The sequence below is a fragment of the Diadema antillarum genome, unplaced genomic scaffold (assembly GCF_040938485.1).
Source record: "Diadema antillarum isolate AM-2024a unplaced genomic scaffold, OU_Dant_1.0 scf00000043, whole genome shotgun sequence".
Lineage (NCBI taxonomy): Eukaryota > Metazoa > Echinodermata > Echinoidea > Diadematoida > Diadematidae > Diadema > Diadema antillarum.
In genome coordinates, this window is record NW_027270932.1 from 1,551,427 (window position 1) to 1,578,807 (window position 27,381).

Genomic DNA, 27,381 nt, shown 5'->3' on the forward strand with positions numbered 1-27,381 from the left:
ATAATAATGAATCTTTTGCCACACATGGGTATGACGACAATCTACTCCATTAGTCTCAACTCTAGAACAATCATTCAGAGCCATGCACCTTCATACTTTTTACAAAGATGGTAACGTATGTTACTTCTCTTAAATCTACCTTTTTAAAATCTATATTTGCGAGATTAGCAGTCGCATGTCTTTTGAAGCTGAGTGATGAAATATCTTTTAACATAAACTTACACCCCTTTTGGTCAGAAAAACAATACAATTGTGTAGTACTCACTGTAATAGCATAACCAAGTTGGCAGTACAAAGATGGTAACGTATGTTTCAGCGGATCTGGCGACACATTTCCATCAGTTATTTTGTTGATAAAGAATGGTTAGTTTAAAAAGTTGTGTTAGGTTTTCATAGAACCTTAAGCCACTTTTCTGAAACCGTGAATAAGCTTCCTCTTTATGCTCAAATTTTCCCATAAAGTTGAGAAAACATTAAAAATCATCGTTGGCGACATGCACTTTTAAGCCTGTTGGCCGAACTTAACCCTCCACCAATGGATTAGTGGTATAATTTCGCCTTCGAAATGATTTCAGTTTTTGTTTATATGTCCCTTGGCATCACATAAAATCACAGGGGCATTTTGAAAGAGCTTTTTATCTCTCCTAGGTGAGTAGGAACATAAGCGACACGATTTTTGACCAATTGCGCCGAAATAGTGGTTTTGGGCCTAGAGCTCATACAGGGCAAACAAAATTGTTAGGACGCTTGTCCAGGGGGGCAGCTTCTTGCTCTTCACCCTAATTCTCCTTGTTTTACGGACTCCAGAAGTCCTTCAGACCGGCTTTAAAAAACCGTCTGTCATTGGCAGCTTGTTTACAAGCAGTCATTGTTTCCATGGCAACCACATGAAACAAACCGTAATTTGGTTCAAGAGCACCGGAATAGCACAACAACTACAGTTTTGTACATTGTACAAAATGTTAATCGATCATTGTACAGATTTTGGTAGATTAAAGCACTGCAAGACGATTCTGGTCTTGATTTGACTTTACACCTCATACATGTATGAAGTGGCAATGACCTTTGAACTTGAGCAACAATGATTGTCAACTTGCTCTGACAACTTGGGTAAACACAAATTCTCTCTCTACTTCCACGATATTTCTGGATCCATGCAAATAGAATACAACAGAAATTCCCATTTCAGATGCATACATGTATACACTGTCAAAATAGACTTTAATACAAGTTGGGTGTCCTCTCCTAGTAAAAGTTTGATTTTTCCCAAATGTCATCAAACATTAATTAGCATCTAATGCTGTTTTCGAAATTTTTAGCTTTAGTACATGCATCTCTGAGTCTGAGCAAAAGACACACTTAATTATCAACAATTCTCCAATCAAGGTATACATGCAAATGTACACTGTAGGCAATGGAAATCCTCAGGTACAATGTACAAGTACATACATTGTGCATTGTACTGTACATTTCCCTAATTCACAGATAATATGTACTATTGTTAACCCGTTCCATACGGGAACCTGGGGGCCTGTGTACTTTAGGTGAGTCTATGGGGATTTCAGAATTCAGTATTGAACAGGTTAACATCTTATGAATCTACAGTTGTACATGTACGCACAACAGACATGCCTCAAAATGTGCACAATAACAAATCTTTGTGGTTGGAAAACAATACATTGAACTTGCCCTTGTACACCTTTCAAGGCAAATGGATCATTATGATTCAATTAATGAGGACTTTTTCTCTCATTAAAATGAAATTGAGCAAGACCCTCAAATTCTCAGAATAAACGCATAGGCCCTGTGTTACTTTATGACAAATTTTGTTCTGCTTTTGCTTTGATATTTCGTTTCAGTTTTTGATGGGCTTTGAATTCTTCACTTTTTGTTCTTATTTTTCCTGAAAGCTCTGGAAGAAAAGCAATAGTGTGGTAAAAATCCTAGAAAACAAGGATGAGCATTAAAGGTCCTAATTACCATTGGGAGCAGTGATTTAAAAAAAATGTTCAAGATATCGCATTTGATGCATTTAAACATGTTGTAGGTGTTGTTGTTGTTGTTGTTGTTCATTTTCCATCTGTGAAGATGGCTGGATAGCCCATATTCAGCTACACTAAGCTGGTCTTCCATGGGGTCCAGTTGGATGTGGGGTGGGACCACTTCACCGGGTTAGACACCCTGCTCTTTGCCATGAATGAATGAAGCAGGATCTTTTACGTACATGAGCTGTGACTCTCTCGTGTACACGGGACCTCCATTTTATGTCCTATCCGAGGGACAGAGTGTTTTGCCTCTTGCTAGAGGGGACGGTATGTTTACACACAACATTGTCAGTCCAGACTCGGGTTCGAACCTGGGCCGCGTGATCGTGAGGCAGACGCGCTACCGACTGAGCCAACTCACTGCCCTCAGTGTCATGTGTACAGGTCAGTTGTGTCACAAAACATCCCACCATATAAAAATTTTACAATAAAACCTGAAAAATAAGGAGATATCACTATTTTTCTTAATAAATCGTAACTGTACATAGACAGTCGGAGATAGAAACATGTAACCATTGTTCTCATTTTGTATACTTAACAATACTTAGCATTGATTATAATAATTCAAATATTTCCACTTATTAGTTGTTTCTATCCCTAACTCACATTTTAAAACTATTGTGAAGGACTAATGTTGGGTTTATATTACATCTGCAAATGGTAAATGATGCCTTAAGAATGCTGCAATTTGAATGTCGAGATATTTAGCATTTATAAACTAAAGCCAGTTGTGACTTGCCATAGGCATTTCATAGTTGATGTTGCCAATGCCTATTATGTGTGATATTTACGATGCGCTAACACTTCATTTGTTGCATACAGGAAATGTCCGTCACTTGCTTTCCTCAAAACATTATCTCAGTGACTCACTTCTTCACTGATTATGTTGATGCCATTCTCTAAATGAACTCAAAAGAATGGGGTAGTGCTGCGTTGTGTCATAATTCCTTTGAACGCAACTGCCCAAATGGGAGAGAAATATGGTTCGTCATACACACATTGTAGAAATTAATAATAACAATGCATTCTAATATGGTGCATGTTACATAATAGTCTCTATGCCCCCTAACAATCATAGATAATCACTGATTAATCAAAGTTATGTGTACAAAAATATAGCGATAATTACAAAATACTACAAATATGAACGACAAACACTATACTTAACTACCAAATATTGTTGAGATATTCAAACAAGTTCAGACTCATGTCTTGAATGCTTCTTATTCAATACTAAGAGGTAAATAGTGTGTCAAATCTACTGTAGGACACAAGCAACCCTCAACAGAGTGTGTACATGGATTCACAGCACCCAAACCCAAGCTCTTTTAATAGTAGAACAGACACTATGATATCCACATCATCTAATCTCTACTTTTCTATTCTATGTTCAACAAATACATAACTCTGGAATAATCATTGCACACTTGTCTTAGGAATATGATGCCTGGTTTGCTACATTCTTGTCTTGATGGGAATGTATATTGTGACAGGGAAAGGACAAATTATTGTAGTTGGACAAGGTAAAAGTGGCAAGAATCAAGATTTTGGCAGGGTTAATGCTATGAAAATGTTCAAACAATACTAAAATAGGTCTCTGGGAAGCTAAAGATAGACTGAAAGATATATATATATAATATAGAGAGAGAAAGAGATAGAGATAGAGAGCTATACACACATTTACTTCTCTCCCTGAATAATGGGAAATTGAATTGGCTCAGTCTTCTACTGTTGATTTCCATCAATTATGCTTCTAATTTCACGCTTACATACTGCTGCAGAGAAGTGACATACTTGTAATTGCAAGAATCTCCGAATAAAAAAAGATACAATTAAACATTTGCACAGAACTAAAAAAAAAAACCCATAATTTGCTGAACCATGAACTTGACAATTAAACTGTGTTGATTGTGTATGCCCCAGCAAACATTCCTCTGCCTTTCTGCCTTAGTCTGTCACGCAAACTTAAAGTCTTTCTTCATCTCCACTGACTGAAATGCTGGATCAGCTGTCTGACTTCCGTATCTGGATTTAAAGTGCAACTCCAAGCGAGTGTGTTCAAACTGGCTCTGATATTAAAGAGAGTGAAATCGGATATTTGCGATTAAAGGTCCAGAAAAATATAGAGAATAATAAGAAAATTTTTGCTTGTTTTGACTATAACTTCAAAAATGTACCTTTATATGTAGTGACCAATATATCATTTAAAAGGTATTATTTTGTACTTTATGACAGAGACCGTACTTCCAAATCTTCCAAAATGGACTTATCAGTTTTTGCAAACAAACTCTTCATGTATAGTGTAAAAGTTATCAAGTGAATGCAGAAGTTCAAAATGATTGCAATAATATATTGCAGTGATAGTCTACACAGAGATATTTTGCTTATTGCCTTAATATACCACAAGCATGTTTATGCCCGGACTAGGACAATTACTCCCTGAGCAATTACCCAGGACCCTTCCCCTGACCCTAACCCTAATCCTATTCATAACCCTAACCCAAACTCTATACCCTAAACCTAGCCCTAACCCTAATCTCTACTCTGTATAACCTCACATGCATCACTAACCAGTATTTAGCCAGATTAAGGGGGGGGGGGGGTAATTGCTCTGATACTGTTTATGTAACCCCTCTTGAGAAAGCACTGACTACTTTTAGAATAGTTACAGTGTATGTACATTTGCAACATTGTAGCACCCTCACTGACTACTGGAGTGCCCAACGTGGCAAGTTAAATGGATCCGCACTCCCATACGGTACACTGCGCCAGTCTGGTGTCCTCCCAGTTTCCTCTCAATGTCAATCTATGATGTATGTCAGGTTGAACGTACAAAAATAATCAGAACTTGCAACCACATACTCGTACTGGCAAATTTGATGTTGTCATCACCTAACAATTTGGTCTCCCGCTGCAATTTATATACACAATTCTTCACTAAATTTCCTTTTTCTACTGAAATCACTGAGAATACGATGCATCTTTTCACATCAGATTATTGTAGTAGTAGTAGTACAAAGTACCTACTTCTATAAACAAAGAGGGTGTACACAATGTGTAGTTGCTGAATTATTAACAAAAATCATGATTTTAATGTTTTTGAAACCTACCAGTAATAGAGCGAGAGCCATAAGGTGATGCCATCATTACCTTGTCAAGTTTTGTGCAAATTTGATGAAAGCATGCAAGTCTTTGAAATTCTGAAAGTTTTTTATTCTATGTGCTATTGGATGAAACTTTTATAAGTCTGCTTGACTAATTTTACATTATCGATTAATACTCAACTTGAACAGAGTGGAATATCATAATACACTTCACATTTTTCATGATAAGGAAGAAGTTGGCATGTATAGTAGTACCGGTACTTTTAGCTCAGAGAGGGTTGGATTGCTTGGCCATTACCTTCTCAAAATTAGAGAAGCACTCTGAGAGTGCAGACCATCACCAAGCAGCTCATTTCTACCACTGATCTTGTTCTTCCATAGAGACCAGTGATTTCCACCCATACGTCTGCGGGCTGAAAATCACCTGATTTCCCAATATACGTGTAGAAGCCTTTTGTTACGTCATCAACTTCCAGCTGTGTGGTGCACCTTGCCTTAGCAGAAACTAGAGCACCCACCTTGGTGCGCGTATGAAAACCTCAAAAATTCGCAGCTTGTACTCTCAAGTTCATTCACCCTACATGTACCTGCCAAAATATTGAAAATCCTTCATAAAATCAAAAAAAAAAGAAAAAAAAATTGCCGGATCACTACCAAAATGTAATCATCTGTCATTCTCAACCTTTCCTGTAAGTTTCATCAAAATCCGTTCACATTTTTTTGAGTTATTTTCCACACGGACAAACAAGCAAACAAATAAACTAACAAACAAACATCGAAGAAAATATAACCTCCTCCCTTGGCGAAGGTAACAAGGGCATCCTTGCCATGCACCACATCCTGGCATTTGCAGATACATGTATGGGTGTGTAGAGATCCCGATAAACCTGCTGTGAAGTGATCAAATTCTCACTGGAACTTGGAAGTTGTCCTTTCACTCAAGACAACAAGCAAAATTGCGTCGTCAAGCTTTCAGATTTGTATCACAACAAAGCAAAGCAGGCTTGCCAATAATGGTAGGAAAAAATCTTTCACAAGTTTATTCTCTGAGCAGCTCCTTACACATCAAAATAAAGCAAAAATTAAACTCCAACCACAGACTTCCAGGGGAAATTGGACTATATCTAGTCATTTTCTTCAGCCAGAATAATAAATGCAGAACACTTTGATCACTATTTATGTACACGGTCATTGATATGTAAAAGAATAACATCATAAAAGGGATGAATATATTTACATCATAAGTTCACAGGGTACAAATTTTGATGATGAAACATGTGTTAGTACAATTTCGATGTTTAGACCTATGTCCTTTTTAACACAATCCTTTTGAATGCCTTGAAGTAGGTGTAAGGACTACAGTATTCCAAAGAGGTACTAGGTAGTCCCACCTAATATGCCTACATGTACCTCCTTGACCTTGTTGGGTATCGGCCCATTACCCTATTAGGCATTGCTTGAGTTGAGCGCTAGTGCCAGTGGCAACATAATAGACTATCATTTATCAATATAGATTTTATAACACTAAACAGACATGTCATTGCCTTGGAACTCTTTTAGCTAAACTATTTCACAGACATTTGAACGGCAGTTACAGTTTGTACTCTCATCACTGCATATACCAGTAGTTTGCTCAACAGTGCCTTGCGGGGTTACAATTTAGCCACTGGTATTTCCCCAAGTTCCCAATTCCAGCTGACAGTCAGGTGGTTGGTTTACCCCCATTACACCATACCACGAATGCCCCTCCCGGCCCCGCCCCGCCTACCAGCCCGGGGAAACACGTCTGCAGGGATGGGTCCAAAAGCACGTTCGAATTCCTTCAAGAAAACGCAAGTCACAACCTACTCACTGTCGATCCCACGCACACTCGTACGGAATCTGCGAGAAATTAGATCAACCCACACCACCAGGGGCTACTTTTCTTCCAACATCGATTTTTCGCGCACATATTAAAAGGCAATTACACACTCTATACAACATTCGTGCTCGAGCCATTAGTTAACATAACTTACTTTGACAAAGTTTCCAAGTCTCCTTCTTGAGTACGAAGACTACGCTGTATGTACCAAAGATCGGCGCTCTATCATCTTTGGTATGTACCTTCTTGGGGAAAACTTGCACTGTTTGAGTTCGCCAGAACACTGTACGCTGGGATCGCCCTATTTTCCACTACAAGAATTGGTAGGACGTCAAAATGTGCAAACTTTTTTTTCTTCAGCTGAAACTACTTGTGGTGTGTTTGGGTGCGTGTGTGTGTACGTGTGTGTTCTTGCGTTCGAAGTCCATTGACCCCAGATGATCATCTGGCGCTTCTACCAGTGGCGTTCGGGGTGCATTGCAGTGCCCCGTCAGGCCTGAATGCTCCCGTTCACAAAGTAAAGAAGGAGAAAACTCGTTTTGCGATTAAACACTTCAAATATACGTGGGCTTAACTGATCTTGTAACATTTTTTTATTTAATAAGGAAGTTATCAAAATACGTTAAAATAGAAGGGAATGAGCAGGGGGATAGATTAAGATTCTCGCAACGTGCGAGAGTCGTCTAAGACGGAAAAAAAATATAGTCTCAGAACGGAGAAACTCGACCATCGTAATGTTGACGATGAAGATGATCATAATGATGGTGATGATTATGAATCTCTGATAATCAACTATGGACACTAGAGTGATGAATATCACTGCTGGTCATTATCATCATTAAGATCATTAGGCCCATTGTTATCATCGCCATCATCATCATCATCATCATTTTTGCCTTTTTATATTTTTATAAATGCTCTTACTGATCGATTGTCTATCAATTGTGTCATATTTATGTTCGTTTTGTATTTGTTTTTATTGTGCGCACTTTGTAATGTATATTGACGCAGGGCTCCTTTTAAAGGGATTGTATAGTTTTGGTTGAGACCTAATTTCAGGTTTCTAACATTTTTTGGTGAGATTATGAGAAACCTCATATGAAATATGAAAGAGCATGTAATTCCACGAGGAATTCAACGTTTGTTTGATGAAAATTGGTTTTGAAATGGCTGAAATATCCAAAACAGGGCGATTCTCGTAAAGTGTGGGACCCACACTTTATTACGATCGCTTTGTTTTACTTTGTTTTTGGATGTTTCAGTCATTTCAAACCTGATTTTCATCGAATAAGCTTTGAATTCCTCTTAAAATGATATGATCTGTACTATTTCGTAAGTGCTTTTTTGTATCTCACAAAAAGTTAAAAGCCCAATTCTCATCTCCACCAATACTGTACCCTCCCTTTAAAAGCAGGCCTTAGGCTCTGAATGGGACTATCCTACTTTTGAAGAAGATGGAAACTAACATGAAATGAATAAATTAATGGAGAGATGAATAACTAAATGAATAGATAGATAAATATATAAGTGAATAAGAAATACACCATAATCTTCATTCATTGGTGTTCATGACCAAGCATAGATATTATGGAAACAAAAAAACAAAAAAAAAAAACAAAAACAAAAAAAAAACTGGCACCTGTCTTGTCGTTCACAGGTATAACAATAATGATAGTTATTACATTTCATAATAATTGTCACTGTATTGCATATGATCAGTGATTGATAATGAAAATAATACTGAATTATATTCTGGTGGTGAGAAACAAACAACATTGATGCATGGTAATACACTGTGCTTGTGGTACGAGTATAGTGCTAATGATAACTATTTTATCATGAGTCGTTGTACATTGACAATGATTATTGAAGGGGAAGCAGCGCTTTGGCAATACAGTATTATTAACAATCAGTATTGAATGAGATTTGTTCAAATGGTGATCATCGACCGTCTTACAGATCTGTGCGCTTGGCATGCATTGACAGATACTGAAAAACAAGAAGCATGTGTGCGCTGATGTCTTTCAAACAAAGTATACATGTATAGAAATATAGGTATTCGTTCTGTTCTGATCTGTGAAGATGTTGTTTGTTTTGTTTTGTCTGTTTGTTCATACATTAAGTCACTAAAATCTTCACGAAAACTGAGGATTCAAGGATCATAATGATAACAGGCGAAGAGTGCAATGAAATTAAAACTCTCAGGTCGGGTGACTTTATTTTCTACACGCATGAGGCGGTGAAATATTTTAAAAAAAAAAGTCGAGCAAAAAGTAAGATAAATGTCCAGCTGAAGAGTAAGTTGATGAATACTTTCCATCACCTTTATATTCCTATTGTTGGATGTTATTGCATTTTTATATCTTCGTTTGACTGGATTGCTATATATGATTATAGTCATGAGGAATACATTGGTTTTTGCATCATACCATATCTTGATTTCAACGAAACACGTCAACTTTTACAATAACAATAAAGAAAATGAAAAACTTTCCGCAACTACACGTAGTCGCAAATTTGACAACTCTCCTCATGACCTTGCCAGGTTTAAAAAAGAAAAAGTGGCAACTTCCATATTCCTTGGCAAATTCATTCAGATTTATTCACTTACCCATTTATAAGATATCTTCTTGATAAGTTTTAAATAAATAATAACTTTACATGAAGGAAGAAGGGTTGGACCTCATTTTGAAATGTGACAGAATCAACTGCATACGGGGAAAATCGTTTAGGCTTTGAACAATAACAGGAGATCGGCTCTAAAAGCAAACGAACAAACAAACAAAAACTGAAGAGAAAAAAAGAAGCAAACGACATGATACAGCTGCAAAATGCAAAGAAGTGCCGCCAAAGCGAAAGCGCTTTCAACAATGTATAACATTATACACTAAATTTGAGACTCAACAATTCAAAAGAGAATTATATTCGCATTACACTAGATCTATAAGGAGGGTCTAATGTTTGCGCAAAGCTTTCTTGGACTCCATCGACGATTGCAATTTTCCCCAGAAGTATATCAGGCCTATGCAATTTTAAATTGTTAGGGTATAGCTGCAGATGCTGTTTAGCATGGCGGCCGGCCAAATCACCACCGATTTTGTAAACGGCACTAGGCAAACAAGGGGTTGTTAGACTAGCATAAGTTAACGGATTGCTCCGTATCTCCCTGGAAAATAACAGTGTTTGATTACTCCTCATCAGGAGCTATACTCTCTAAAAAAATCGAGTGAAAATTTTCACTCTAAAAAGAGTGAATACAAAAAAGAGTGAATTTCGAGTGAAATTGGAGTGAATTTTGAGTGAAAATGCTCATTTTCACTCATTTTGGAGTGACGTCAGGGATCATTCGAAGATTTTGGAGTGATCCTGACGTCGCTCCAAAATGAGTAAAAATGAACATTTTCACTCAAAATTCACTCCAATTTCACTCGAAATTCACTCTTTTTTGTATTCACTCTTTTAAGAGTGAATGTTTTCACTCGATTTTTTTTAGAGAGTAGGGATACGTGAAGTGAGCACAAAAGTGTTTGAGAGAGGAAGAGGAGAGGATAATTCATGCACAAAATGAAGGGAAAAAAATACTATAAAGCTAAATCTATATTCGAAACCGCATATTCTTTTGAAACTGGTGAATAAATCCGATAAACAAACTAATAAAAAAAAGATACTCGATTCTGTTGCAATTTCTAATACTCTGTGTGTCTAATTATTCGAGCTTGTTGAGTATAGCTTACAATGAGTGGCAAAGCACTCCTAACTTGTTGTAATTGTTGCAGTTCATGTCTATATGAGTACGTATTCGGTTTTTTTCTTCTTCTCCACCCCACCCCTTCCCTCTCTTCCTTTCTTATTTCCTTTCCCTGTCCTTCTTCCACTATATCCTTAATTCTTCTTCTTGTCATCACTATCCCTATCCTCGTTTCTCATTCCCTTTTCTTCTTTGTGTCCTGTTTATCATTATGTTTAAATGTTTGCTCACATCCAGTCTCTCAAAAATTTAAGCGATAGAAGAAAAAAAAGAAAGAAAGAAAGAAAAGGAAGGTGTTTCTTCGGGGATACATTAAATCATTGCATATTGAATGAAAATCGAACAAATATAACGATATCTAAAGAGCCTCACAAAAATAAAATATGAGGATAATGAATCCTGATGCTTGTCCCCCATGCATATCTTCCACTTGAAAAAAAAAACCCCGATATCTAACCCAGACGTTTCTAGAAAGTTCACCGTCATCAGGGCAACGCCGTCTTTCCGGGTATATAAATACAGTTATATAAATATAGTTATATTATATGATTTTAAATGAAGCTCTTATTCTTTGTCTCTTTTCTTCTTCTTCTTCTTCTTCTTCTTCTTCTTCTTCTTCTTCTTCTTCTTCTTCTCCTTCTTCTTCTTACACGGGAAGATGGTGCTATACCGGACGAAAGCCTCAAAGCAATAGAAAGAGCTTTTATCATTAATAAAGAAAGTTTGAAAAGGAGTCACTTTACACGCAATAAAGCAGATTTTTGATGGACGGACAATGCTTTAGTGCTGTGAGTAACCTGTCATTTTGAGTGATTAACGGAGAAAAATACTGCCACTGCGGCATAAGACTAATTAGTCAGAATTGGGAGGGATTTTAAGATGACGTTATCATTATGAGAACCTGAATATAGACTGGATCGATTGCCTATACTTCAAACATTCTTCCTCGGTCACTGGCGTCACTGTGATAGCATCGCAAATATCTTATTGCAAACTATGTTTGCTCAAAATGTTCACTCTGGAAATTTAATGACATCGTGTGCTGATGTAGTCCATCGCAAATTCAAGCTCCAGTCCAGTTCAGCGTGTTTGCGTATAATGCTGTGATCCATACCATACCTACCAGAAGCAGCTTCCCTGTGACCACACTGCTTTTCCGCGGGGTTGTAATCATTGCCATCACAGAATTCGAACCAAGAACCTGCCAGGAGCCTTTTGTCACTTGAGTATACTACAGCGCCCCCACCCGATGACTAGGATCATTATTATTGTCATAGTACATGTATAGGTCATTTTCTGGCATGTAAAATTCCACTTCAATATTGTAGTATAATTGAGGGCAACATTTTTTAAGGTGAAGAATAGACATCTAGAACATAAAAATGTGAAGTGACAGAAAGTCACGTTATTCTTTAGTTTCTCATCGCCCAAACCGGTGGGTACGTGGAGACTCGCGGGTCGGGATGCTGACTCGATATTCTGAAACTGAAAGTGATCTTCGCGTAAAGATTTTCGATTGAACCTTGGCGGGCTGTCAAAAAGAGTGAAGAGTGTTCTCATGTGAAAGTCTCCTTATTCGCTTATTTTAAGCATGCCTATACCCCTGAGGATTTTAGCGCCCTTTCTTACACGACATTTCTCGGGGAGGGGGAGGGAGGGGGCTCTGTATTTGATCTGAAAATGAGGGTTCATAATGAAAGCAGAGAAATCAGTGGTGGATCCTGAGGGGGCGCACCGGACGCGCCCCCCTCTTTATTTTTTTTTGTTTAAAAAAAAGAAATAAAAAGAAAAAACGGGGGGGGGCGTGCACCCCATTTGATTTGACAAAGGTGCCTCGATCCCTTTATGGAATTCCTGGATATGCCCCTGCATATTCTTGTTGAAGCCGCATTTGCACCAATCTGCGCTTCATTTTTCAATGAAAAACAAGAAAAAAGGTAAGTCCTGGACTTTGATTAAACTCATCATCCTTTTTAAATCAATACCCGTCAAATTCGGCCATGATGAAACTTATACTCTTTGTTGGATATTTTCGTGGGTAACATTACTTTTGAATGAGAAGTGTTGTGCATTATACATCTTATGACCTTTCTTGAAAGCGGATGCTATACTACGTCTCCTACAATTTAGTGTGTTTGGGACCTTCAACAATAAATACGCTTTAAACATACCTTAATGTTAATGTATATTGCTGAGCTGCTCCTGGCTACTTGAACGACTCTTTGAGACGTTTTGCCCTCTTTAAAAAGTGCTCATACCAGGGGTTAAACTAGCGGATGTACTGGGAAGCTAAATTTAACTTCATCGATGAAACCGCGGGGATACGTACTGGAAAGACAGAGAGAGTTCGAATAAAATTCGGCGTATTGATTTTTTAAATCGGGATCGTTCCTTCGCGCGCGTACGGGAAATTGAATCGGAAATTGTCGGAAAATGCTGCTACGTGCCCGCCGGGCCGCCAAGAAGCGGTGATGTGGCAGACAGTGTGAAATTCAGGAATGCTGCGGCATAAGAAAAGGTCGTGAAGAGTGCTCGTTGCTGGTATACAGGTAGACATGTAGGCCTATGTAGCATGCGACCAACTCTGCCGATGCCGGGTGCTAATGTTTCTTCTTCTTCTTCTTCTTCTTCTTCTTTTTTTTTTTTTTTTTTTTTTTTGGTTTTTGTTGTTGTTGTTGTTGTTTTTTTCTATTTGAAGAGGCTCTTTATCCCTTGTTTATTTATTTGCTCATTTTGTTTATTGGTTTCTTTCATATTCTTGTTCATGTATCTTTTATCTTTTTTGAACTGTTTAACAGTTTTACACCGGCTGGTCGAGGCATAATGCTAGATTAAAACAAAACAAAGCAAACAAACAAACACAGGGGGCATATTTTCGAGTTTGTGGCGAAGACGGATAAAGTTTGCGTATACATTGTAATTATGACCCAACTTGCGAGCTGTCTTGAAGTTAAATTTTCTATTGTCCGTTTTGTCTGACGCTACATTATTTTGATCTATCAAATCTATATGATTTGGTCATCGCTGTTGTCTTGTTATACTAGTATTAGTATTTTGTTTTAAACTTCCAACAATACTACACCCTGCAGTCTTGTCTGAAATCAGGTGTCAATAGGTGGCGCTATTTCTATACAAGGTGACAAGATGCGCAAACCTGAACCTTCCGTGAGTCGTCACCCGGCAGAAAGTATATCATTGCACACCGTCCTATTTTCGCAACTCCGTTTGCCATGGTTTTTGATTGTGATAATGGTCTGCCATGTGGAAAATAATAATTATAATTATAATATTCATGATACTCAAAAGGCAAATTATTCTTAATCTTACTTCCGAACGGACAATAAGTAGAGCTATTATACAAGTCGACGCACATGAAATGGTGAAATATTTTGTATTCTCGAGTATTCTTATGAATTACTCCTTTCCACAAAGAATCAGCCCTCTCAAAAATGCAACAATGAAATTCACCAGTCCGTCAATCAACAAGACAAAGGCAATGATAATTATGTTCTCTGCAAACGACTTAGCGCACAGAGCCTACTATAAACAATACTAAGTACCTACGTCAGGCCTTAGCATAGGCTTTCTAGAGTTCAAGGACGGGAAATGGCGGGCTTATCAACTCAAAATGACGGTTTCCTCAAAATTCACAATGCATCATGACAGATTTATGAGGAACAAATAATGATGACAATAACAATTGCGGTAGAAGTCATTTTGACAATGCAGAATGCTACACTGTAAAAACATTGGTGTTACATTTACAGGGATGCCAAGTTCAAACAATTTTATGAGTGAGATTTTCATGACTCGGTATCTCGGCGCGCGAACGTGCGCGCGAGCGAGGGTGTGGGAGGGTTTTTCCCCCTGTGGCCTCCCACGGTAGGGAGCTTTTTCAATTTTTAGCTCTTAATGGTGCGATCAGGTGCACACTTCAGTGATTATTTTTTACTTATTTTGAAAGACAAAAGGGAAATATACCTTCAATTGCAACTATCACTTTAATCTTTTGAGCAATGCTCATTATTATAGGCCCAAGTTGCAGACTTCGCCCTATGCGTGAGAAAAATGGGTGTTATGCGTGAGATCGTGAGATGGCCCCTAAATTCTTGAGTCTCACGCAGAATGCGTGAGACTTGGCAGCTCTGCATTTAACACCATGGGTGCTAAATCTAACACCGATCAAGTGTCAATATATAGAGGACCACACCCACAGGTGTAGAAAATGTATCGTGATGGTGTTGAAAAGTGTTCACCTGCCACTTCGTGGTGTCAATTTCACACTGTAGCTGGTGATATTTTTGACACAGCGCTGGCGTTAATTCAATAATGACACCGCATGGTGTTGATTTGATATTGCTGGTGTTAATGCAATAATGACACCGCAGATAATTACACTCGTCCAGTTTCAATGGGAGACCACACCATCTGGTGTTACTGTGGTGTAGATGTGTTTACACATTTTTTTTTTCCAAAAATCAAGTACTTTAAATATTGGAAAATTCTTGATCGTCTTGTTGAAGTTCAAAATCAACAAGAAGTGCAGGAACTAAGAAACTATTTAAAAGACAATTTAATATTTTGAAATGACACCCGGAGGTGTTAATCTAACCCAATAAATGAGCACCTCAAATTTAAGACCAGCTCGGTGTTTCATATTAACACCGGACTCTTTGCAATGTATGAAACGCACCGCTGCACTGATAACATCAAACACTTTGTTGCTTTTCTCTATTTTTCCGCTGTCTTCATTCGCATGGAGGTAGGAGAAATTTCGCTATTCTGAAACAATACTCGAACATGGATGTGTGCTTTATAACGGCGATTAATTGAATGAAAAGTGTAAAGAAAACAGGAAAATTGTTTCATGGAAAACACGTCTGAAATGATATTAATTTCATTATACACTAACACAGTAAAAATGTACGTCGGATGTGCCCTCCTTCACTCCCCCCCCCCCCCCCCCCCGACGTATACAAGTCTTTACTTTCAGAGTTTATAGTAATTAACTGCTAGTGCATTGTATTATACTCCGACCATCGCACCACAAGACTACGACTAGCCGATGTATCGATGTTCAAGAAAAAAAGAAACAAAAACAACTACATGACAAAAAAAAAACAAAAACAAAAACAACTACATGAACAAGGGAAATCCCTGAGACATGACCACCATCTAACGTAGAGGGAGTCTGCTTGTTTCTAAGGAAACGGTGAACACACTTACACACACTGGCCGCCGAGAAACCAATCAATTATCGTGTGTGTACATACAGGTTGTATGCATAGTATACGGGGTGCTTGACCGAAAGATCGGTCTGTATCTGTCCGTCGGGGAATGTTCCGCGGAGACTGCGTCTGGCTTCACGGATCCCCTCCGTATACAGACCGAAGTCAATGATCCCAGCTCCTGTGTGGAGCAACGCGCACAGATCAAACGTTACGATAAACCAAATTTCAGACAGCTTTTTTACATTCAAACAAGTTTGACATGACATGACACATTATGCAGCAATATTTGGGGTGAATTTCTCACATTTTGCAATCGAAATACTCACAGTAACGCGGTTATAATGCAGAAATTTTATCCATATCGCAACATCGCCGTTCGCTAGCTGTAGGTCGCCATTTTGAATCTGTAAACCAATCACATGCGAGGTGCTTTTTTTAGTAAAAAAAACACGTAGAAACTACCTCGCATGTGATTGGCTAATAGATTCATACTGTATGTTTCTGCAGTTTGAACGTGACGACGCGACGGGCGGGTTGATGTCTGTTTTGCGTTGAAAATTCTACCGAAATATTGGATTATTCATTAATCTGGTGAGTGTAGTCTATTCTTGAATAGTTGATTTAACTATTCAAGCTTAAATTTGCCGACCTAGGGCCGTGAATTAGACGCAATCGAGAAGGGTGAGGTACCTCACCCAATTTTCCATAGAGACAGTGGTTAAGAACATCCACACAGCAATGGGTACTACAACCTTCCGTCTGTCTACGGAGGACAGCGTTAATGGCAAAATACAAAAGAGTCCTCCGGACAGACGGATCTTTCTGTCTAACGGGGTGCCCGCTTCATGTATAATTTGCAAAACATACGATCGCTTACTACAGAGTGGGCAGACGTTGAAGGAAATTTGTGCTAGATCCTATAGACATATTAATCTGATCTGCATTGAATGAATATATCGAATTCAACATATCAGAGAACGTGAACACTGCACGACACTACGATTAAAAAGAGGTAAGTTTCGAGTGACTGCGAATATCGAATACGACTGAACATTTAATTCTGGTGAACTTTGTGTTGTCTGCCTTGCTGAACTGTGGAACGTTACTCGTTTACGTTGGTTGTGTGGGGAAATGGCATGTCAATGATGGCCATCGCGGTTTCAGTGCCAGAAATAAAGTAAATGAACTTTAACAGTTAGATCACGGTGGAAGCTTTTGCCGCAGTTTTGGTAGATCTATCGACTAAACGTTAGAATATAGAATACCGGTACTTGTAATGTGACGTTCATAGCAGTTCGGGAAACCCACTCACAAGGGGGGCCCCTCCTTATAAGTAACCCGTCCCCCTTATAAGTAACCCCGTCCCCCTTATAAGTAACCCCCGGGCACCCCTTATAAGGAGTCTCCACGCTTTTTTGCAATGCACCGCGAAAATGAAAGGACTGCGGCAATTTGCTTGATTATGTCCATAAAGCTTCACAAGTTTCCTAACTGTTAGTTACTCACGAAATTTGAGCAAAATCGGTTCGAGGCATCATTCATATCTAAAATCATGGATTTAAATGCGATGTCAAACGACCCATGCGAATGCTGAAGTGCGAGCGATTACTGGCGTGAGTGTCGCCGGGTGCGGCGGCGCGGCAATGCTTGAGTGCAGACGTGGCGACTGAGTACATGTACTTTGATTCCTTTCATTTTCGCGTTGCATTGCAAAAAAGCGTGGAGACTCCTTATAAGGGGTGCCCCGGGGGTTACTTATAAGGGGGACGGGGTTACTTATAAGGGGGACGGGTTACTTATAAGGAGGGGCCCCCCTTGTGAGTGGGTTTCCCGAACTGATAGCATAGTCTGTTAATATTAATTTGCAACAGCCTGTTTACATAATACAGTTTAACATGTTAGCAGGGTCTATGAAAGTTTATCCCCTGGTTGGGCATCGACAGCTAGGTACAGACACTGAGACAGTGATCAAAAACATGACACCCTACCCATTGCCATGTTGATAGTTCAGTCAAGAGGTGTTAGAGACGTTTATTTTATCGATAACCTTTAATGTAAATTTCTAACCTAATCAACTAGTAAAAAGATTCTGGAAACTATAGACTACAACAACAACAACAACCAGACAGACAAGAGATCCTAGATCTAACTGTTAGTACAGCCTAACGTTAGGCCTACTGTTTGTAGAAATGGTCTATGTGTACGTGGATACAATTACAAATGTCATTTCATCAAGGCCCAATATATGCATTTTATTTTGCTGCCTGTCAGTGTTGAGACTAGTCTGATTCATGAATGATTGATCTATTATTACACCTCATTTCGTTTCACAGACACAGGATACAGACAGCTGCAATCTCGCCATCGACTGTGTGAAGTGACTAGATCCTACATATCTTTGCAAAGCTTTAACAAAGTTAAGTAGGACAGACATCATTCACCATGCCACGAGGAGCTCCACGATCAGCCAGTCGTCGTTCTGACATCAGCGATGTCGATGCAGACCAACAACTTGGTGAGTTTGCTGGCCAAGTACTTGCGGACCAGAGCCTCTATATTCTGTAGTCGCTACAACATGATAATTCTTTTGCACAGAACAGTCTGCTATTGTTAGATGTACATTGTATGTGCTGGTATCGGTAAGCATTGCAATTTGTATGTGTAGTTGATGTACAGTACCTGTTTTAGTGGATGTACAGTACCTGTTCTAATACTTTTTGTCATTGTGCATGTATCCTGTCCTACAGAAGCAGGATATGTTAATGTTTCAACAAAATGTTGTTTTTCAAATCTCACAGTGCAGTCAGAGGCTTTATTCCAAACACATGATTCCTTTAAGAACGTTACTTGTAATTGTTTATGGCTTTCATTTCAAAAGGCAAGTCTTATAGCAGTGCATATCAGCAGCCTACAATAAAAAGAGTGTCAACACAAATTATGGCATCGATCTTTAACAAGGTAAATGAATCAAGCTTGACTTTAATTTGATGCATTTTGATAATTCTAGTTGACAAGAGTAACCCTAGCATTGCAGAATGATTGAAAAAAAAAAAAAACCAACAAAATAACGATTGCTTTTAAGACTCATCCAGTTTCAAATGAAAAGTCACAACAGGTTTCCATTCATCAATGGAACAAAAACATGCAGCAAAAGCTCAAAAACTCTTGCACAGACGAGAATAATATCCTTCATCTATGCATTAGGATTTCAAAGTTCATGTTTATTCTTGTTTTTGTGACACTGCAGCGGAGACTGAGCTTGCTAAGCTGCAGCGCCAGTACCGCCTCATGGAGGGTGATCGCAACGCCTACAACTTTGAGTCGCAGGACCTCATCCGTAGACAGCTGTGAGTAGAATGTCGGGATATATAAAGTGCTAGAAAATGCTTTACTGTCCTGGGAAAGATTGTCAAATCCTGGTCTGTTCAAGACTTTAAGAACCTATCAGTGTATGAAGAATTCTCTGGTCTGCATCAGCATGAGTTTCAAGTAATTGAAATCTCCCCATCCCCCCCCCCCCCCTCGAAGTCACATGTAACATCAACGTTTACATATATCTGTGGTGTATATCCAGAATAGTTTGCAGGGCTTGATGCAACTTTTTTGTCTGGTTACCCCGTCAGGCCACTAAAATCTTTCAATCTGACATTCTGGTGGCCCGAAAAAGATATGTAGTGGCCCAAACTAAAAGCAAAAATAGCAATTGCGGTTTAATGTTAGTTGCCCAGTCGGGCCACCATGCTATTGTTAATGTTGAGCCCTGGTTTGTATAGTTTGTTTAATACACATTTGTAGGCCACCTGGCCATATCGAGACAGTTAGTGTTGAATTTGTGTGCATGTGTGTGTGTGTGTGTGTGTGTGTGTGTGTGAGAGTTAGTGCATTCAATCCTGGAGTTCCTTGACTTAGTGTGTACCACTGAGGTATTGTACATAAAACTGACCAAGGTGATGCTGGTCCATTGGCTTCTCTAGGGCAGAAATCAAGACCCTGGAGTCGGAGAAAGAGGAGCTCATGAAGGACCTGCGTCTCTCGGACAGTCAGACCAACCAGACACGAGATGGCGGCAACGTCGACAAGCTCAATGACCTCCTGGATGAGAGAGGTATGAAGTTGGCAAATGCAAGCTAGATGCTTAGCATCACGTTCTACATTGAATTATAACACTGTGATCAGCACTGTTGTGATGTCATGCTGTATTGCTGCAGAGGGTGGTACCCAGTGGTGTAAGACCAACATATACACTGTATGTGATCCAAACGTAGTATTACATTTCGTACATACAAACATGTTAAAGAAACATGCTGTGGTGTTGCAGTTACACATGTTTCCAACCTTTGCTTTGAATTTGCTTGTTTATGGTGTTTTTATTTTATTTTTTTGACCAAATCGGATTTGGTATTGGCCATGAGTGGACTTCTGAACAAGATATAATTTTTGAAGGTATCATAAGAGGGGTGAGTACCGTATCTAATGTCCAGCACACCGTAAAAAAAAAAGAAAAAAAGAAAAGAAAGGAAAGTTGTCAATCAATCCACAATTACAGTAGTTCAGCCTGTTTAAGAGGTAATATTACCAAAGTACAATGTATGTTCCCTTTGCTCAAAGTTGTATGTTTTATGCCTGTGTGTATAAACCCTTTTTCAGATGAATTCTTGGAGAAAGTGAGTCAGGAGAAGGAGAAGCAAGCGGAGCTGGACGCCCGCATCCGCAAGATGGAGAAGGAAATCCGGGAGCAGCACAAGAAGATGGGCGGAGTCCATGCCAGCCAGCATCACACCCAGAAGACTCTGAAGGCCATCCGAGTGAAAGAGAACCGACTCCATCAGGTGGGGATCATCATTTGGAGAGTTTGATTGCAAAAGGAGATAACTCCTTTTGTGTTTAAGTTGAGATATTTGCAATTAAAGCTGTTAAAAAAGAACTAAGAAAGTTATAAGAAATCATGGGATATTTTTTTCATCAAAACTTCTAGAATATTTCTTGTAACTGTATACGCCGAATATTTTGCGAGGTCTTTATTTTCGCGAATTTCGCAAGTCAGCTGCTATTCGCTAAATTAAAAACACGCGAAAATATTGACTCCGATCCTGATATGAATGTGACGTACGCGTACACATTTCTCCGTTCAGTACGGGACTCCACGATTGCGAATTTAACCACTCGCGAAATCGTCGGGAAGTCTTGATTCGCGTAAATTTAGACTCGTGAAAAATATGGCGTATACAGTATTTTGCAAGTGAGGTATCCGAATATGTCTTATTTGGATGTTCTGAACATGGCAGATTGGTCCATGTAACAGCGCCCTCTTGAGTCCTTAATCTGTTGCCCTTTAATGTATATCATGTTTCCCTCTTCACTTCTGAATTTTGTTGTGCTGATTTTCTGTATGCCACAAGCTTTATTTCCGACCTCTGTAATGAAGACGTCCTTATCAAATGTCTCACATTGTGGTTACAATGGCTACATTAGCAACTGCTCACAGCGTGCTCTCTCCTCATACTGCTAGTTGATACAATATTGTCATGGATGATGTGAGAGTTTTATGATATTTTTTGTTCTCTTTTGAAGGCCAATGAGAAGTTCAATGCCATGCTGACGGAAAATGCCGAGCTACGTGAGGAAATCGACAGCTTCCGTGTGGAACGGACACGCTACGAGAACATCCGAAAGAAGCTTGACAAGGTAGGTGGTTTCTCAAGGTCAACTACCAACTGTATATGAAACTTGAACCGAGAATCATCATAAGACAGCATGCTCCTAATTTGCTTAGATTATTAGCTGCATTGTTTGTGGCTTGATCAATGACAAAAAGCCATTACATCAATCAAACGTTTGAAAAGTATTTTGTGTATACAGAGTCCGTCCTGTCCTTGAAATGGGCACCAGCAAAATTTCATGCTCGTGTTACTCTACTTATGTCCATGCCTGTACAAGTATGATGCAAGATGATACTACCTGCTGGCTTTGATTAGATTCGATACAATTTGACATCTTCTTTTCTGCATCGTCATTCCATATGTGCATGATGGCATCATTGTATATGTCTCTTGCACATGATTTAATTAAAGATCGTGTGGCATGTGCTTGTAATCTATAATGTGCCACAAGAAATTGGTGCCTCCTACACTTCTCTGCAAGAATTTTCACTCATTTCACCTCGTGTGCATCATCTTTGATCCCTGCAGGAGAAGACAGACCTCCGCCAGGAGATCGGGGAGGTCATCGACCAGTCGACCCAGGCCTACGACTCTCGGGACGAGGCCCAGGCAAAGATGATGCTGCTGAAGGAGAAGGCGGACAAGGACATGGCCCAGCACCAGCAGGAGATGAAGGAGCTGCAGCGCATCATCGACCATGACCGCAAGCTGCGGGAGTTCATGAACATCAAGGGCAAGGAGCGCGAGGAGGACGACTACCTCAAGGCCTGGCGCCAGAAGAAAGGTGAGTGTCCTGCCCTGTCCATCTGAGAATACCGACCCATTCTTGTGGATGATTCCCGGGATGATTAATTTAATGGTGAATGATGTTACTTTGGTGTATCATTGTTACCACACCATCCCTGGCATTCCCATGCTTCTTCTTTTGTAATACTATTGGTGTTCACACAATACTCCTGTCACTTTACCCAGCGTACTATGATACGGCGCGTTCATACAATGCTTCTGTCGCTCTACTTGGCATGCGATGATAAGATGTGTTCATACAGTTTTCCTTCTGTCACTTTATTCAGAGCTGCCCACTCTCTCATCTCCCCTTCTCACCGCCATTGTAGATAGTTGGTCTATTCCATATCTTATTGATGAAAGGAGTTCATCTTTTTATGAAGCAGTTTAGAAATGATCACATTTGTATTATGTCATGAGATATGATCTAGCTAGAATAAACCAAAAACATTGGAACAGTTTTAATGGGTTTTGAATCCTTCCCAGTTCATAGTTTGGACTTTCATGCCTGCAAATGACTGATGAGCAGTTTGAAAAGGTTATTAAACATTTCTTCTCCCCTCATCCTGTAGAAACGGAGGCGGCTGACAAGCGTCGCCGCGAGCGACAGGAGGACTCCATCGAGGCCTACGAGGCGGCCTTCGAGCGCATCTCGGAGATCACCCAGGAGGAGGACCTCACCATGCTCGTCAAGAAGTTCATCGAGACAGAGGATCGCAACTTTGCCCTCTTCAACTTCGTGAACGAGAAGAATAACGAGATGGAGATGCTTAGCGACCAGATTGAGGAGGTGAGCAAAAAATATGATACACAATTAAAAAGAATGATAAGAACTAAGCATATGACAGTATTAGGTTGGAATGGTATTTGGAAAAGGGACAAGGAACGCAGAACCCAACTACATACGATTGGTGAATTAAAAGACAAATTGTGTAGACTCTGTAATATAAAACGAGGCATATCTGACAGATACTTGTTTGTTTGCAGTGATCAATACTCAAGATGAAATAGAATAGATATACTTTCTCTTCTCATGTAAGGGAAATGTTTAGCTTGCTTTGGTGCAACACAGTTGTATTGAAAAGACAAAAGATATCCAGTTTAATTTAACACAATACTAATGAAGAGTTGGCAGCTATCTACTTGGAGCATTTTTGCTTGTTTATGCAGTAATATTAAACTGAACATAAGTATTCAGTGCACATTATAGTAAATGCCTGAAATATGTCAGTGATACAATTCTCATTTGATGAGGAGTTATTATTTGGTGTAGCTCTTTTGTGTGCCTGTATTCATGAATGTTTGTGTGAATGTTATTTGAGGATGAATATTCAAACCACCCTATGGAAAAGCCTGCCATTAATCTTAGCCCGATCTTTGTCAATTTTGTAGATTAAGGTTGAGATGAAGGAGTTTGAGGACCAGGGCAATACAATCTCATTTGATGAGGAGGTATTATCATTTAACACAGCTCTTTCTTCTGTATGTATTCATAAACCTATGCTTGAATGTTATTTGAAGGTAAATATTCAAACCACCCTCTGCTCTGTTGGAAGAGCCCACCATTAATCTCGGCCCAAACTTTGTCAAATTTGTAGATTAAGGTTGAGATGAGGGAGTTTGAGGACCAGGGCAAGACAAATCTCCTTTGATGAGGAGGTATTATTGTTCAATGCTGCTTTTTTGTGTGTTTCTATTCATAAATCTATGCATGATTGAATGAATGTTATTTGAGGGTACATATTCAAACCACCCTCTGGAAGAGCCTGCCATTAATCTCTTACCGGACTTTTCCAATTTTGTAGATTAAGGCTGAGATGAGGGAGTTTGAGGACCAGGGAGCCCAGATGGAGGAGGACAGGAAGGCCATCCTGAAGGGACTGGAGGAGAAACAGGTGGCCGCCACCAAGCTGGCTGATGAGTACGGCGTGAAGATCAAGAGTGTCAACAAGATCCTGGACCAGCTCAAAGATGGTAAGAAGCTGCTATCCTACATAGTACTGTATTTGCCTTTTCTCCTCTTTGAAAGGTACATCTAAGCTTAACCCGTTGAGGACGGACTGATTTTGCTACAACATTTCCCTCAGACACCTGCCCGAGTATACAAGGGACTCGTCTTCAACGGGTTAACCTGTGTTCAACCTAATCTCATAATACCACATGGCCATTTACAGCCTTTCGTCATGATTTATAGTATGATCTGTTGGAATGTTGTAGACTTTCAACAGCAGATCACAACTGTCCTGAAACTAACATATATTATAGTGTAGTCCAAGTTGCTTGCAACAGAAGCATGGAGGACCTAGAACTGATCAAATTGTAAATTTTATTAGGAGCATTTACTGATGATTACATGACAATGAGCATAATGAATGATACTAGACAGCTGCCCTGAAGTGACTGTTATTTTGGACAAATATGAACCGTGATAGCATCTCAAGTCAATTAACCATCAACATTGCTCTTTGCCTTTCCGTGACTGCCAGGCGTCAACTCCCTCTTTGCCAAGACCAACTGCGACAGCTCGGCCATCACCAACATGCTGGGGAGTGCGGCGGGCGTGACGGACGATACCATCATGCAGTACCTTGGCCTGGTGGAGCAGCGCACCAATGAACTCCTCACTGTCAGCATCTACTATGATTCCAAGAATGCCGAACAGGTGGGTCTTAGTCTTCTCCATTTCTGCAGTGACAAACTTAGGACGGATGATACAAGATGTGTTCATGTCCTGTGGCTATTGCCAGTGTGCAGAAATTCGTTCTGAGATCTCTTTGCAAAGACTATCGTACCAGACATTTTGTGGCATATTTCTTTTTTTCTGTTGTAATGTGTTGTCTTGGTATGTCAGTATTTTGTTTGGAAAGAAATGGGGAAAATCCCTTGACACTTTCTTTAAGGATATATGTGGTGTGATGGTTATACAGCTTTAAAATGGCATATACTCTTCATCTTTCTTCCATAGGAAAGATAATGATGATAACAGCTAATGCATTGTCTATTTGTTTGTCCTGTTCAAGTGATTTTAATTCCTGAGAGTATGTAAGTGGTGGTTAAATTGTGACTGGTCTCATTTAAGGTAAAATGAGCTTCACCAAGGAAATGAGTTTTAGAGTGTTCGAAGGAGAATAGAACAAGAATAGAGAAAAAAAAACCTGGCATGGACGAATCTCTGGTGCATAAACATTGTCAGAAAGTGGTAAAGTTTGGTCAAATGAACTAATGACTCTATTTTTCCCTACTCTTTCTGCCCTCAAGGTTGAAGCCAAGATCCCAGGTCTCCTGGGCAAGGGTCCGATCCCAGCTCCCCAGCAGCTCAACATCCTGCCGCCCTCTACAGGCGACGAGTATGACAGTGACCAGGGCTCCGAGATGAGCGACGAGGAGAATCGACCGTTGACGCAGAACGAACTCAAGCAGAGAATTATGAAAGGGGTATGTGACTGGCTTGTGTCAATTTGATATATTCATGTTATGTAATCAAATAAAGTTCTCCCTTTAGTGCAGTTAGTCTTTATGTTTCCAGGAACACAGAAATTGGTCTGATCTTAAACTGTCCTCTGTCAACCAGTATGTGTTTATTGCTTTTTATTCATCAGTAACTACGAGGACTATGTGCCATAATAATGTCACTGATATCACATACTAAATTGTTAACATTGATGGATGAAGCACAGTACTGTCAAGAAAGTTATGGAGCTGTGATGTAGCCATACATCTTGCCTAATTGACTTATACCTTTAAGTAAATCTGACCTGCTTAGTTTGCTGTCAAAAAACACAGTGAGTTGAGGGCTACATATTATTCTTATGTGGAGGTTTTGAACTGTCCTGCAGCATTTTTAGAGAAAATTGTACCCAAATTTGCCCCAGTTGTTAACTCTGCAATTGATATAAATTTGCCAGTATCATGCATAAATGCTAGAGAAATACAAATGCAATTTGAAACCAAGAAGATGCTTGTTATGACACATGACACTGTACACTACACAAACTGCCAACATTGAGCCAGCCATGTATCCAGATATTGGTGGACAAATTTTATCATGTTAGAAATTTTTCTTTATAAAAATGCATTTACTGAACAAAGGTAACATTGATTGTATTTTTTACATCTTATCTTATTCACTGTTATATAATTAAAGGGGACCTCCGGATGATTTTCAGACTTTTACATTTGAACAACTATAAATCAGTTAAATTGAGTACAGAGTTTCAGAATTTATAGTGAATGGGATGAGGAACGAGAATGTTTTCAAAATTTATAACAAATTGTAATGAACAAGGATGATGATATGGCAGCCTCACCATGAGAATGCATGAGTTGGGGTTCAAGGAAGCAGAACAAAAGAAGAAGGCATGCATAGATTCTTCACAGGTGAACTTGTTGACCAAGTGGTATTGTAATGGAATTGCACTGCTACATTTCTGAAATATATGAGGCCCTGATGTCATCAACACTGTTCATTGTATAAGATTTTCAATTTATTGGTTTCTCTGCTCAAAGACCACAAGAAATTCCACGAATCTATACATGGATCTGTTGATTTATGTACTACATGATGTGAAATTATGAAAATCGTCCGGAATGTCCCTTTAATCTGTCACAAAATGATCGGACAGAGGTGAATAAATCATGTTTTCCAAATGCTTATGTGTACAAAGCTTTGACTGTAACCTGACAACTTATGAAGCATTTTCTTTGCTTTTCCATCGACAAATTTCAGGTTATGAAGAGAGAAGCAGCCGCGGCCAAGAAAGGGTTCCAGTACGATCTCTCAGGCGCCAAGGACTTAAAGCAGAAACAGGCTCTTCCGGACAAGAAGCGTGGTGTCAAACATTGAGGGGTCACATCAGGGAGCGGAGGGGAGGGGGAATACAAGGGTGAGGTAACAGAGAGGAAATGGTAGATTGGATCAGGGGTGGGGAGGGGGGGGGGGTACGTGG

General features: G+C 39.4%; 1 protein-coding gene across 1 annotated transcript; it reads left to right on the plus strand.

Annotated features, from left to right (window-relative positions):
• The first annotated feature begins 18,431 nt into the window (after nt 1–18,431).
• LOC139713250 (coiled-coil domain-containing protein 63-like) lies at nt 18,432–27,278 on the plus strand. Its single transcript, XM_071624998.1, has 11 exons — nt 18,432–18,504; nt 19,237–19,336; nt 19,964–20,094; nt 20,637–20,818; nt 21,561–21,674; nt 22,178–22,433; nt 23,008–23,225; nt 24,241–24,409; nt 24,922–25,097; nt 25,694–25,870; nt 27,162–27,278. The coding sequence occupies exons 1-11, from the start codon at nt 18,432–18,434 to the stop codon at nt 27,276–27,278; spliced, it is 1,713 nt and encodes a 570-aa protein (XP_071481099.1).
• The last annotated feature ends 103 nt before the right edge of the window (nt 27,279–27,381 follow it).